This window comes from Phyllostomus hastatus, unplaced genomic scaffold (genome assembly GCF_019186645.2).
Source record: "Phyllostomus hastatus isolate PE091 unplaced genomic scaffold, TTU_PhHast_1.1 phas_contig_17, whole genome shotgun sequence".
In the NCBI taxonomy this organism is placed as follows: Eukaryota; Metazoa; Chordata; class Mammalia; order Chiroptera; family Phyllostomidae; genus Phyllostomus; species Phyllostomus hastatus.
In genome coordinates, this window is record NW_025333664.1 from 7,028,768 (window position 1) to 7,040,755 (window position 11,988).

The 11,988-nt window shown below is 58.2% G+C and overlaps 1 protein-coding gene across 1 annotated transcript in view; it reads left to right on the forward strand.

The window, feature by feature from the left end:
- The window catches only part of ATP9A (ATPase phospholipid transporting 9A (putative)), a 106,500-nt gene extending 97,495 nt beyond the window's left edge, over positions 1 to 9,005 (forward strand). Inside the window, exons 24-28 of the mRNA XM_045832798.1 lie at positions 2,849 to 2,913; positions 4,526 to 4,634; positions 5,144 to 5,201; positions 7,181 to 7,384; positions 8,508 to 9,005. Of these exons, the coding sequence (XP_045688754.1) occupies positions 2,849 to 2,913; positions 4,526 to 4,634; positions 5,144 to 5,201; positions 7,181 to 7,384; positions 8,508 to 8,644 (573 nt within the window). The 3' untranslated portion in view covers positions 8,645 to 9,005. The remainder of the gene's footprint in view (positions 1 to 2,848; positions 2,914 to 4,525; positions 4,635 to 5,143; positions 5,202 to 7,180; positions 7,385 to 8,507) is intronic.
- The last annotated feature ends 2,983 nt before the right edge of the window (positions 9,006 to 11,988 follow it).

The window sequence follows — 11,988 nt, forward strand, 5'->3', positions numbered from 1 at the left end:
GCGAGGAGGAGGCGGTGTCTCGGAGCGGTTGCCCGCTCCGGGCAGCTGGTCGACCTCGGATTGCCCCGGGCTCCTCATTTCTTGGGGTGTCGTGTCAATGACCTCGGTTGTTAGAATTTGAAGTGAATTGTAACTGGTTTGCCAGTGGGGGGAAAAAGCAGTTAAATGCTGAGTGGATGCTGAGTTTTTCTCAGGCAGAAATAAGGGCCGACAGCGAATAACCACAAAAGAAGAAAACCGTGTGTTCTCGAGAGCTTCCTGTACGCCGGGCATCGGACTCCGTGTTCACAGTAGCCTGCGTCCACTCCACAGATGGGGGGAGTCTGAGGCTCAGGGGTGCAGTCTACTCAGACAGGGGGACCCCAGGCCTGCGCCCTCACCGGGGTCTCCTCCTCGGAGCCCTCGGTGCAGAGTGGCCATGGCAGCTAGCTGTGTCCTAGGCAGAGGGCCAAAGCAGAGGAAAGAAAACATTTGGGGTGTTGACAAACTTACTGATTTTCCTCCACAGGCATTTAGGTGAAAATACCCCTGGTTAAATGGTGAGAACATAGAGGTGAGGTATCTTGGAACTCAAATCATTTTCTGACCAAATCACTAAGTACAGCAGGTCCTTGTATAATGTCCATTTGTTCAACATTGTTTCATTATAACATTAGGAACTGAATGTCATAAGAACTTAACTCCTTTTTAACCCAGCCTATGGTAAAAACTTGTTTCATTATGTATCGTTTCAATTAAAGGCACAGAACCTATCCCCGAAGTTAAGGGAGGACTTAACTGTGTCTGTGGTGCCATGAGCAAACCCCTTTGCCCCTCTGGGCCTCAGTCTCTCCACCTGTGACACGGGGATAAGACCAGCCTCGCCTCTCAGATGGGTTCCTTTGAGAAGCAGAGAATTTTATCAGGGACCAAGTGCTGAAGGCATTTTTACTATTACTAATAAAAACAAAGTGGGACCACGTGTAAAACAAGGCGACATCTCCATTTGTAGGAGAGGTGACGAGTCAGACACAAAGGGCACGAGGCTCCCGCCTTCCGGAGTGAGTCAGGCGGTGCTGCTCCGTTGGCTAGCGTTCGCTCTTCGCGGCCTCGTCCGCGCCTGCCCTTTGGGGCGACTGGGTGCGTTTAATGTCTGCTGCGTCTGTGCGTGTGGGGGCCTTAAAGTGACTTTCTTCCCCGTGCTCTGAACCCAAACAGCTGGTGTGGTTCGTCCGACCACACCTGTGCTTCTAATTTATGTGGCTCGGCAGTTGAACTGGATAGTACCGTGGTTTAATCCCTGGGAGATCAACCAGCTCGTCCCCGGGCCGGCACACAGCCGCCGGCCTGGGTGAGCTGACTTCTGTGAGGCTCGCATGTTAACTGGGAACAGCGGTTCAGAAAAAAATACTGCACGGGGAGAGATCGTCCTCTGTGCTAGAAAAATGCCCTTAACCCCTGTCCACTGTGCTGAAAGTGGCTGGCCAAGAGCAAGCACCTGTTAGAATTAGACCTTGGCCTTGGTCTCTTTGATAGATACAGACAGAGCGGATTGGTTTTCCCCGCCCACTCCCCCCGAAGTGCTCTTTTCGAGACGGCGTCTTTGTGGTCAGCCCCGTGCTTTTGGAGAAGGGCTCTCAGTGGTGATTTGCAAAACCAAACACCAGGTTTTTGAGCTCCTTACAGCCGCCCCTTGTCTGCAGTGGCCCAGCCTGGCTGAGGAGTTATTTGAAAAGTGGCTTTCACCTTTCAGGTCTGAAGTCACGACCAGGGTGCGGCCAGGGCTGCCAGGGACCATGGCCCTAGGGTCTGGGTTCTGTGCCAAGCGGACACCTGTAGCAGGTGATACAGGGGGAGACGTCTCAGGTTAGACACTCTTTCTGATCACTGGGCTGGCTCAGCCTTTCTCTCGGTGTTCCATTTTCGGCAAGTCTTCAGGCAACAGTCCCCGCCTCCCCTCCCCCCCCCCACCCCCCACTGCTTCCCTTTGGTTTTTACTGATAGAAATGAGCTTGGGGCCGCTTCCCCTCTGCAAGCCTGGAGAACATGGAGAGGTGCGGAGGGGGCGGTAGCAGGGCGTCGGGCCTGATTCGATCTCCCCTCTAGGGTTTCGCCACCGGTAGGTAATAGTTCCTGAATCAGGAAGCAGAGGTTTCAGGAAGGGTTTGTGAATATCTTTATTGCTTTTGTCTAGTGGCGGTTTGTAACATTTTCAAAAATATTAAAACACGTAGGGAAAAAAGTAAAGACTTCTCTTCCACTCTCGCCTCCAGGGTAACTGGTGGGTGGATACTCTCAGGGTGGAGGGTGGTTTTCCGTATCAGGTTCCACGTCAGCTCGTTTATTGGCTGCACGTGTGTTTATCGGCTGCACGTGTGTTTATCGGCTGCACGTCCGGAGAGGCGGGTTTCTGAGCTGTTGGGGGTGTGGGCTCTGGAGACGGGGGTGGGGAGGGGGGCAGAGTCCTAACGTGCCTTTTACCTGCTCCGTTTGCCCTTCCGCCCAGTTCAGGTGATACTAGCACTCAATCCCACGTGTGCTTCTGGAGACCCCCTGAGCTCACGGAACTTAATTACGTGCTCGCAGCGGGGCTGAGTGTGGAGCTCCCTGGTGCGAGTCCTGGCTCTGTCGTGAGCTGTGTGATCTTGGGCAAGTCACGTAACCGCTCTGTGCCTTTTCTCACTGGTCACATGGGGACAATGGCAATGGTACCTACGGCACAAGGTTGTCGTGAGCGCTAAATGCGCTGACGTACTCCGGTGTGGAGTGAGCCCTCTCGGTAGGAGCTGGGCGTTGACTTTAGGAGCACGAGCCAGGCCTTCCTTCCATCATGATGTCTGCTGACCTGTCCCCTCTCTGCTCCGCACAGGCCGTCTTTTCCTCGGTGTTCTACTTCGCCTCCGTCCCCCTGTACCAAGGATTCCTCATCATTGGGTAAGGAAACCCAGGCAGGCAGGAACCTGTTCGTGAAACCACCCAGAAGGGCCGCAACAGAGAGGAGAAACGTCGTGTAAACAGCCCCCACGTGGCCAGGCAGGCTGGGCCCAGCAGCGCTGTTGGGAAATCCATCGGGATAGCTGTGCTTTGGCACGGCCGAGCCGTCGCCAGACCGAGGAGGTCGGGTCTGGCAGGCTTGGGGCCTGCGTGCCGGGTTGGGTGGGGCTGGCGAGGGACAGCTTGCGCCCACAGCAGGCCGCGGTGACTGGCCGGCCGGCAACCAGAGCCTGGTCGTGGGTTCGCAGACGCCCTGGAGAAAGAGAAAAGCCGGGCCTGGAGCGGGCTGACCCTGGCGGGACATCCCGCTGCTGGGTGGGCGAGGCGGGCAGAGCCTCGCTCGCTCTCTCCCGTGGGCATGCCGAGGGGCTCGGCCCCTGCGTGCCGTGCCGCTGACCTGTCAGAAGGGTGTCGCCTGGGCGTTTGCTGCCACCGACCCCTGGCCTGGAATTCGTGACATTCCTTCTGCCTGGTGCAGAGAAGGTGCCCAGGTCGGTGGAGTCGGTTACCACGTGCCCAAGGTGGGGAGGCTCAGGGCGCACTTCCGGTCCCGAAGAGGCACGGAGAGGCCCGCGGCCCCAGGGGACACTCCGACCGAGTGCGCCTTCCGCCCTCCTCTGTTCTGAGAGTCAGCCCGCGAGTGGGTCCATCAGAGAAATGGACTCTTCTGCCCGGCCGGTGTGGCTCAGCCGGCGGGAGCGTCATCCCGTAGACCACAAGCTCACGGATTTGACCCCCATTTGGGGCACACACCCAGGTGGTGGGTTTGATCCCCGGTTGGGGTGTGTGCAGGAGGCAACCGTTCCCTGTTTCTCTCTCACCATGGCATTCCTCTCTCCCTCTCCCTTCCTCTCTCTCAAAAAATTAAGCAATGAGAACAGTGTCCTTGGGTGAGGATTAAAAAAAAAAAAAAAAGAGGATGTCTTTCGTTAAGTTCTGGAAGAATCAAAAAAAGAAAAAGAAAAACATGCCTGCGTATAGCCAGGGCCTCTCTGCCCCACGAGGCATCCTGTGGCCTGGGCCCCGTTCCCTCCAGACCCTCATCTCCTCCTCCCTGTGCCCCTCAGCTCCAGCCCCCCGCCCCGCCCCCCGCCGGCCGCCTCACTGTCTGTCCTACAGACCGGACAGACACGTTCCCGCCCCAGGGCCTTTGCACTCTCTGTGCCCTCTGCCTGGGACGCTCTTCCCGCCGACGTCTGCGTGGCCCCCACCCCACCCTCTGGGTGTTCACCAGTGTCGCCAGCCTTGGCCGCTTCTCTGAAGTTGCCCCCTGCGCCTCCCCCCCCGTATACCGTCCTCCTCAGCATTGACCTCCAGCACGTGGCACAGTTTCCCGGGGTTGGCGACCCACTCCCTCACTGGCTCGCGGAGGGCAGATGTTCCTGTCTGCTCTTCACCTTGACCCTCCCGTGCTCAGAACTGGCCCTGGCTCGCCACGGACACTGCGCACGCCGCCGTCGGTGGCCGAGTGGGAGTCGGGCTCCACAGGCTGGGCGGGCACACGGGTCCCGTTGCAGGGCCGCGCCTCACCTGCGGCGGCTTTCTCGTCCAGGTACTCCACCATCTACACCATGTTCCCCGTCTTCTCGCTGGTCTTGGACAAAGACGTCAAGTCGGAGGTCGCCATGCTGTATCCCGAGCTCTACAAGGATCTCCTCAAGGTCTGCCGAGCCCCTCCCCCCTCCTCTCCCTGCCCCTCCCCCTTCCCTTCTTCCATCCCTCCTGCTGTGTTTCCTGTGTAAGGTTTGTGATTCGAACACACTTGGATCGATGGCTTTGGGGAGGAGGGTGTGGGAAGGTGTGGGGTCCTTAAGAAAGTCGTGTGGGCTCACGTGAAGAATGTCAAACGGCACAGCGATACGTGACCTGGACACAGACCCTCCAACAGCGTCCGCAGAGCCCCTGACAGCCCCATTTTGCACCTGCCACTTGAGTCTGCCGCTAGAAGTGTTTGTACACACACTGCTAAAAAGTGTGTGTGTGTGTGTGTGCGCGGCTTCATTTCTTTGTTCTCAAGGGGTTTTTATACTGAAGGGCAGGTTTATTTCTGTGTGATATCAGTTCTCTTTAAAAAAACTTCCGTCGGTGGAGACAGGCAGGCGGCCTCCCCCCGCCTGGGCACCCCAGGTGCGCCTCGCTCTGTAACCTGTCCTGTCTTCCTCCCATCCAGGGGCGGCCGTTGTCCTACAAGACGTTCTTGATATGGGTTTTGATCAGCATCTATCAAGGTAAGGAAGGGCGAGACCACCGCCCGTCTTCTGCTCTGGGCTCGACCCCAGGGCCAGCCTCGCTGCCCTGCTGTGTGTCGGACGAGGAGCAGCCAGGCCCCCAAAACAGCAGAGCGGAGCGTGACAGCGTGCGCCCCGTGGGGGGGGGGTCCCCTGTGTGAGACGGTGCTGTCGGCGTAATGAGATGAAGTCAGGGGAAAAATGTGCTCAGTCCTCATCCAAACCTGCTGAGGTGTTTGAGCCTCGGCAACAAAAGGCGATCCCTTTTTCTGAGGTCAGGTTGTCGTTTTTGAAGAATGTTTATTTCAGCGGCCTCCAGGGAGGGGTCCGCCGCTCAGGCTGTAAGACAATTTATTGGAGTTTGAGAAGAAAATATCAAAGCTTCCCTTGGTTTTGTTGTCATTTTTCCTCCCTCTTTTTAGATGTCTGTGTTTTCTGTATGTTTTACAGTGTGCGTTGTGTACCGTGGTCCTGATGCCGGTCTACGCCGGCACGTGTGTGTACACCGTGTAAATACACACGTTCGGGGTCACTGTTGGTGTTTTCTGCTGACGGGTGCACAAAGCATGCAGAGACCGTTGAGTGTGCTGGCAGGTGGTTAAGTCGTCATTAAACAGTGAAAGGGGGAGCCCTGGCCAGTGTGGCTCAGTCGGTGCGGCATCGTCCTGCAAAGTGAAAAGTTGCCGGTTCGATTCCCGGTCCAGCCACATGCCTGGGTTATGGGTTCGGTCCTGGGTGGGGCGTGTACAAGAGGCAGCCAGCGTTTCTCTCCCTCTCTCCCTCCCTCCCTTCCCCTGCCTTTAAAAATAAATAAAAATAAAACCTTTAGTAAAAGCGAAAGGGGGTATTTTTAAGGAGTGTATCAAGGCACAAGGTACACATCTCATTAAAGAAAGCAAACCCTGGATGAAAGTGCATGATAGTGGGCAGTGGTGCTGCATCCCGCCCCCTGCATCTCCAGCCGGTCATGACTGACAGGTTGTGACAGGTTGTGACAGGCAGGCACCCGGGGCGCCTGGGGGTTTCCTGCCGGCCCTGCCTCTGAGTGCTGCTCTTGTGCCAGAGTGTTTTTGCTCAGCGCGAGGCACTCTCCGTCCGGTCTCCGCCGTGCACAGTTCTTTGAGTGTCCCTCTGGGTCACCTCTGTCATTTTTTTTTAAGATTTTATCTATTTGTTTTTAGAGAGGGAAGGGAAGGAGATAGACAGGGAGAGAGAAACATCAGTGTGCGGTTGCTGGGGGTCATGACCTACAACCCAGGCATGTGCCCTGACTGGGAATCGAACCTGCGACACTTTGGTTCGCAGCCCGAGCTCAATCCACTGAGCTACGCCAGCCAGGGCACCTCTGTCGTTTCGTATAAAGTTTACCACCTGAGCTCTTGGGGTGTCCAGTTCAGCAGTGTCTGGTATACTGACACGTCCGTGGGACAGGTCTCTAGGACTTTTCCATCTGGCAGAACTGAAACTGTGCCCACTCGACCCCAGACCCCTCCTCTCCCCTCCTGGCCGCCCCTGGAAACCGCGGCGACCGGCTGTCTGCGTCTGACCGTGGCTCTGCAGAACCGGGTCTAGGGGGATCATACGTGTTTATCTTTTCCTGACTTCCCACCTCTACCACTTTAAATAATGTATTTCCTCTTCCATCCACTTCAGACAGTTAGGGTTCAGACCCTCTCCTCCTCTCTCCCCCTCCTCCCCCTCCCCCAAGCCCCGTGCAGTTGTAGACTGTTCTACCAGATCTAAGGGGGAAATCAGGAAACTAGAACGTGATGCCTCTTCAGAACTTCCGTAAAGCGCCACTCATGTAACAAGTGGTGTCTTTCATATTTACATTGGGGGGGGAATCAACAAGGGGGTCCCGTGTGCATGAGCAGAGTGAGCCTCGGGTGGGGACGCGTGGAGGGTCGGCGCCCCGGGGGGGGGGCTGCAGGGGGAGCCGCGGCCTCCCCCCCCACCCGGACGTCTCTCCGCGCCCCCAGGCAGCACCATCATGTACGGCGCGCTGCTGCTGTTCGAGTCGGAGTTCGTCCACATCGTGGCGATTTCCTTCACGTCGCTGATCCTCACCGAGCTGCTGATGGTGGCCCTGACCATCCAGACCTGGCACTGGCTCATGACCGTGGCCGAGCTGCTCAGCCTGGCCTGCTACATCGCCTCCCTGGTGTTCCTGCACGAGTTCATCGGTGAGACCCCCCCCTCTGCTGGGGGAGCCTGTCCTGGGGGGTCAGAGGCCTCCCCAGCCCTCGGGTCCTGGGCCCTTTGTCCGGCAGGACTCTGCTGCCCGAGTTGTCTTACTGGTGCCCTTGGGACAAGTGGCAGTTGTGACCCAGCCACCCGGAACCGAGGCTGGCAGGCGTGGTCTCTGTGTAGCGTGTTTTCCTTTAGAACCGGGCTACGCCAAGTGGCTCAGGAGAGGATGCTTTCTAAGCGAACGGCAACCTGGTGGGTTTCTCCGGGAGCCGACCACTGTGCCGCACTCTGCGGAGCTGTGGCGATGTGAGCCTCCAGTTCTTGCTCGTGAGTGCACGGCAGTCTGGAGGGACTTAGCCCTTACTCAGCTGAGAAGCTGCTGTACCACGAAACCGTCTTTGATGACAACTCTTGTGTATCAGCGAGCACTCCTTAAGACGGTTTTGGTCAAGATAAAGGAGCATCCTTGTGGACAGTGAAGTCTTAGCATAGTTTGACCGTTGTCCCCAAAAGTCTCTCAGAATGGGTTTTGTGAGCACCTACTATGTGCTCAATGGCTTGAGGCTGGGGAAGGTCTCTCTCTCTCTCTCTCTCTAAGACCATGTAAGTGCAGGGTTTACATCCTAAGTCACAGGAGGGGGCGTGCCTGTCTGGGGTGGGGGGTGCTCAGCCCGCCTCATACCACCCTCGGGTCTGCCTGGTGGGCTGCTCTGACCAGCACTCAGGTGGAGGGGAAAGCTGCTGGGAAGCAGAAACGTGCATGGAGGGCCACTTTCTGCTCTCTGGCGGCCGTGTTTAAGAAGTCAGTCTCCAACCGTCAGATCCCAAATCACAAACACCTGTCGTTTCTCTGCAGTTTTCTTTTGCTGGTTGTGGAAAGGAGCGGTTTGTCGAGTGGTAGGAGTCCAGAAGCAGGGCAGGGGGCAGGGAGACCAAGCTGGTGGCACGGCCGTCCCCTTAGAGGCCGAGCGGAGGCCGGGAGCCGAGGCCCGGGGTGGGGGGGCCCTGCGTGCTGGGGACGGGAGGCAGCTGCCACGGCCGGCCGCCTGGGCTGGGGACCGCACGCGCCCTCCGGCGCGCCCTCGCCCGCTCACACTGTCTTCCCGTTTGCCGCAGACGTGTACTTCATCGCCTCTCTGTCCTTCCTGTGGAAAGTCTCTGTGATCACCCTGGTCAGCTGTCTCCCCCTCTACATCCTCAAGTATCTGCGCAGGCGGTTCTCGCCCCCCAGCTACTCGAAGCTCACGTCGTAGGCGGCGCGCTCGCTGGAGGGGGCGCTGGCCCCTGCTCTCCTGACGGACAGACGGACAGAGTGCGAGTTCCGTGTCTTGGAACCGCCGCCGAGGACTTGGCCGGAGCTGCGGACGCGTGCCGTGGGGACGTGGCGAGGCTCCGCCCGGAGCCCTGCACGGACGGACGGGACCGGAGGGCGGCTCGGAGGGGCCGGCGCAGGCCCGGTGGACTCCCCGCAGCGCCCCTTGGGGTGAACGTGAATTCGTCCTTCCAGGCGGCCGGCCAGGAGACTTCTCTGAGGGTCGCCGTGCCAGCTCCCTTATGACTTGAATTTTGTTGTCCTGTGATAAAAGTTTCTGTGTAGTTGAAGATTGTAGAGGATTTTTGGGTTTGCTTTTCTTTCCCCCCGCAACTGTCCTAATGTTTGTTGTACTCTCGACGACGTCTGTCTCGCTCCTGAAACCTGGCTGTAGAGAAGTGGAAAGCTCTCGGCGGAGGTTTCGAGGACGAGACAGTGGCACCTGGTACAAAGCTGTCCGGATGCCAGTCTCGATGTGGGAATGCCAGGCGTGCTCTGTCAGGCGGCCCCGAGTCCTGAGCTGCACGGGCGCCCTGGGCTTCCACCGGGCCCGGTAGACGCCAGGGGCCCGAAGGCCACGTCATCCTGCGTCCGATTCGACACCCACGACCCTGGAGTTAAGGTCACCCGCCACCTCGTAAACGAATTTCAAAGGGGTTCTTCTGCTTTGTTCGGACCTGGTAACCATTACCAAGCCCGTGGCTGTCTGAGGGGCCCCTCAGACACCTTCTGAGCTGTTCTCGCAGGAACTGGGCCCCTGGACAGCCCTGAAGTGTGTCGACGGGGTGATGAGAGAGGCAACTAATTCCATAGACAGCGTAGCTCATGCGGCTCGGACGCTGGGTCCAAGGGGAAAGGTCAGGGGTGGGGGCTCTTTACTCCCGCACAGGGCATCCCATCAGGAGGAGCGATAGAGGATGAGTGGACAGGGGCAGGGGCCTCTTACCACGCGGCCGGGCACGGCGGCAGCTTCAAGCAAGGAGGCCCGGCTGCAGCGCTGGGGCCCGGGCTCCGTCCACAGCCTACGGATTTCGAGGGGAACTTCTGACAGGCAGCCAGCGGTAGAGACCCCTCCCCCACTGGGATGGTGTGTGTGTGTGTGTGTGTGTGTGTGTGTAAGAGAGTGTGTGAGAGAGAGAGAGAAGGAAGCTGCAGCTTCTCGGTTCAGGGCAACAAGGGAGTTTGCAAGCACCGGACGTGACAGGGCTGGGCGTTCTTGGTTTTCCCAGTCCCTGCTTGCAGCAGCCACACGTGCATGCCATGAGGAAGGGTTCAGGGTCTTGGTTGACCTTCAAGCGCCGACTGCATTCGAGATCTTAGACTCCCGATTCATTCCTTGTGAGTGCACCCCCTTCCGCCCGTCAGCACGGCGCCTCCCGTGTGTGCTTGCACAAGGGAAGTACCCTCCTGGGTGCTGACACCCACTGGCAGAGGGCAGCCCTGCTCTTGGGGAGCTGGGGACACGAGGAGCCCACCGTTCCCTGCCTTCGTGGCATCCTGGTGTGCCCTGGGGTTTCTGTCGCCCTTCTACATCTGTAAAATGACAGCAAGGTGCAGGCTCTGGGGAACGGGCGATTGGCCTCCCTTCTGTTTTGTCGTAAGACGCTGCCCCTTTGCAGTCCTGGCCCCTCTCTGTGGCAGCCATTTCTGCCCCCCCCCGCCCAGCCCCACCCCCCGCCCAAAGATCTACAGAGACGCATGCAGGGTGGGGCAAGAGCAGGGTTACAGGGGTCCGTATGGAAGTTCACATGACAGTTCATCAATAATAAAGTAATAACCTCCACTTCACGTACTCACAACCGTGTGAACCTACTTTTACCCCGCCCTATCTGGCAATGAAGGGATGGGGATTTTGGAAGAGGACCTTGGTCCAGAACTTCCGGAAAGGGAGAGCCGGTCTGGCTGTGTGCGTCCCGGCGTTGTTTTGCGCCGTGGGGAAGGTGGAGGAGGAGGAGAGCGCTGGGCTCCGAGGGTCTGCACCGCGGCCTGTCCTTGGGAGTCAGGAGGAACAATGGGAAGTTCGACTTCCGTCACCCCCGCTCTGCGCTGGCAAACCCTGGGCCTGGCCTGCCCACAGCCAGGGGATGGCCCCCGCAGGCGGGTCTCCTGCATTCCTTGTTAGGAGATTTTAGACGTTCCCAACAAATACTGGGAGTGAAGGTGGTCTCTTCGGTCTTTTCCTTAATTCCCAATTTTGACCACAGTGCGTGAGTTGACTCAGCAGATGGTGCCATAACGTTGCAAAGGGAGGAAGCTCCTGGGAGGGGCTCAAGAAGCCTTCCCTGGGAGGCGAAGTTTGCTCGTCAGGGCCACCAAAACTGTCCTTGTTCGTTCTGTCTTCTGAGCTGCTCTCTGGTGGAGGCAGTCGGGCGAGAGCGACTGAAACCCACGTGGAGACCACCACGGTGAAAGCCACCCCGGCAGTGGGCAGCCTGCTCACCCGCCCCCCCCCCCCCGCTGGGGTCCTCGGGTGTCTAGGCACGCATGCACGCACACACACATGCATGAGCTTCTCAGACTGTGTCCGAGCGTGAATCCCAGCAGAGAACCAGTGCAGGCGTCCCAGGGGCTAGCTGAGTGGTCTGGGGTGGGGGAGGGGGACCGAGAAACAAACACAACCCCCGAGCTATTTTGAGGGGAAACTCCCAAGGTCATACATAAACCTTGACCAGAAGGCTTCTTTTGATGGTTCCCTTGGTTCTCGAGTCCAGAAATGTCTTCCCTTCGCCTTGGAACTCAGCGGGACCTCAGTCTCCACCAGCCCCTTGTGCCTGAGGCCAGAGGCCCCGTGGCCACAGTCAGCTGTTTAAACACTTTCTTGACATGAAGCTTTCCACCCCCTCTGCCCTCCGACCACACTAGGTATTTGTGTCGGAGCAAGCAAGCACGTGTGTTATTCATGATTGTTTTTGTTGTATCTTTTGGTGAGCAGTGCATGTGCAGGGGAAGAGAGGGTTCTGTTTGGTTTCTCTTCTTTCCCCTCCTCCTTCCCTCCCTCCTTTTCTCTGAGAAAATGGCCAGACAGGCTTCTGCTTCTCAAGTGATTTCTCATGCCTGAGAGGTGCATAACTTTGAGAGCGTGCTCTCGTGTGCAGTGGTGTGCCCTTGTGTGTTGCCTGTGCCGCTGGCTGAGGCTCGTTGCACTGACTCGGGCTGCTTGGGGCTGAGGACGCGGCCACAAAGCAGCCAAGGGCGTCCCGGGAACAGCCTGACGTTGGAGCGGACACACCTGTTCGCAGACACACCTGTTCACGGCAGCCAGGGCAGCCGGGGCTGGGATTCCGC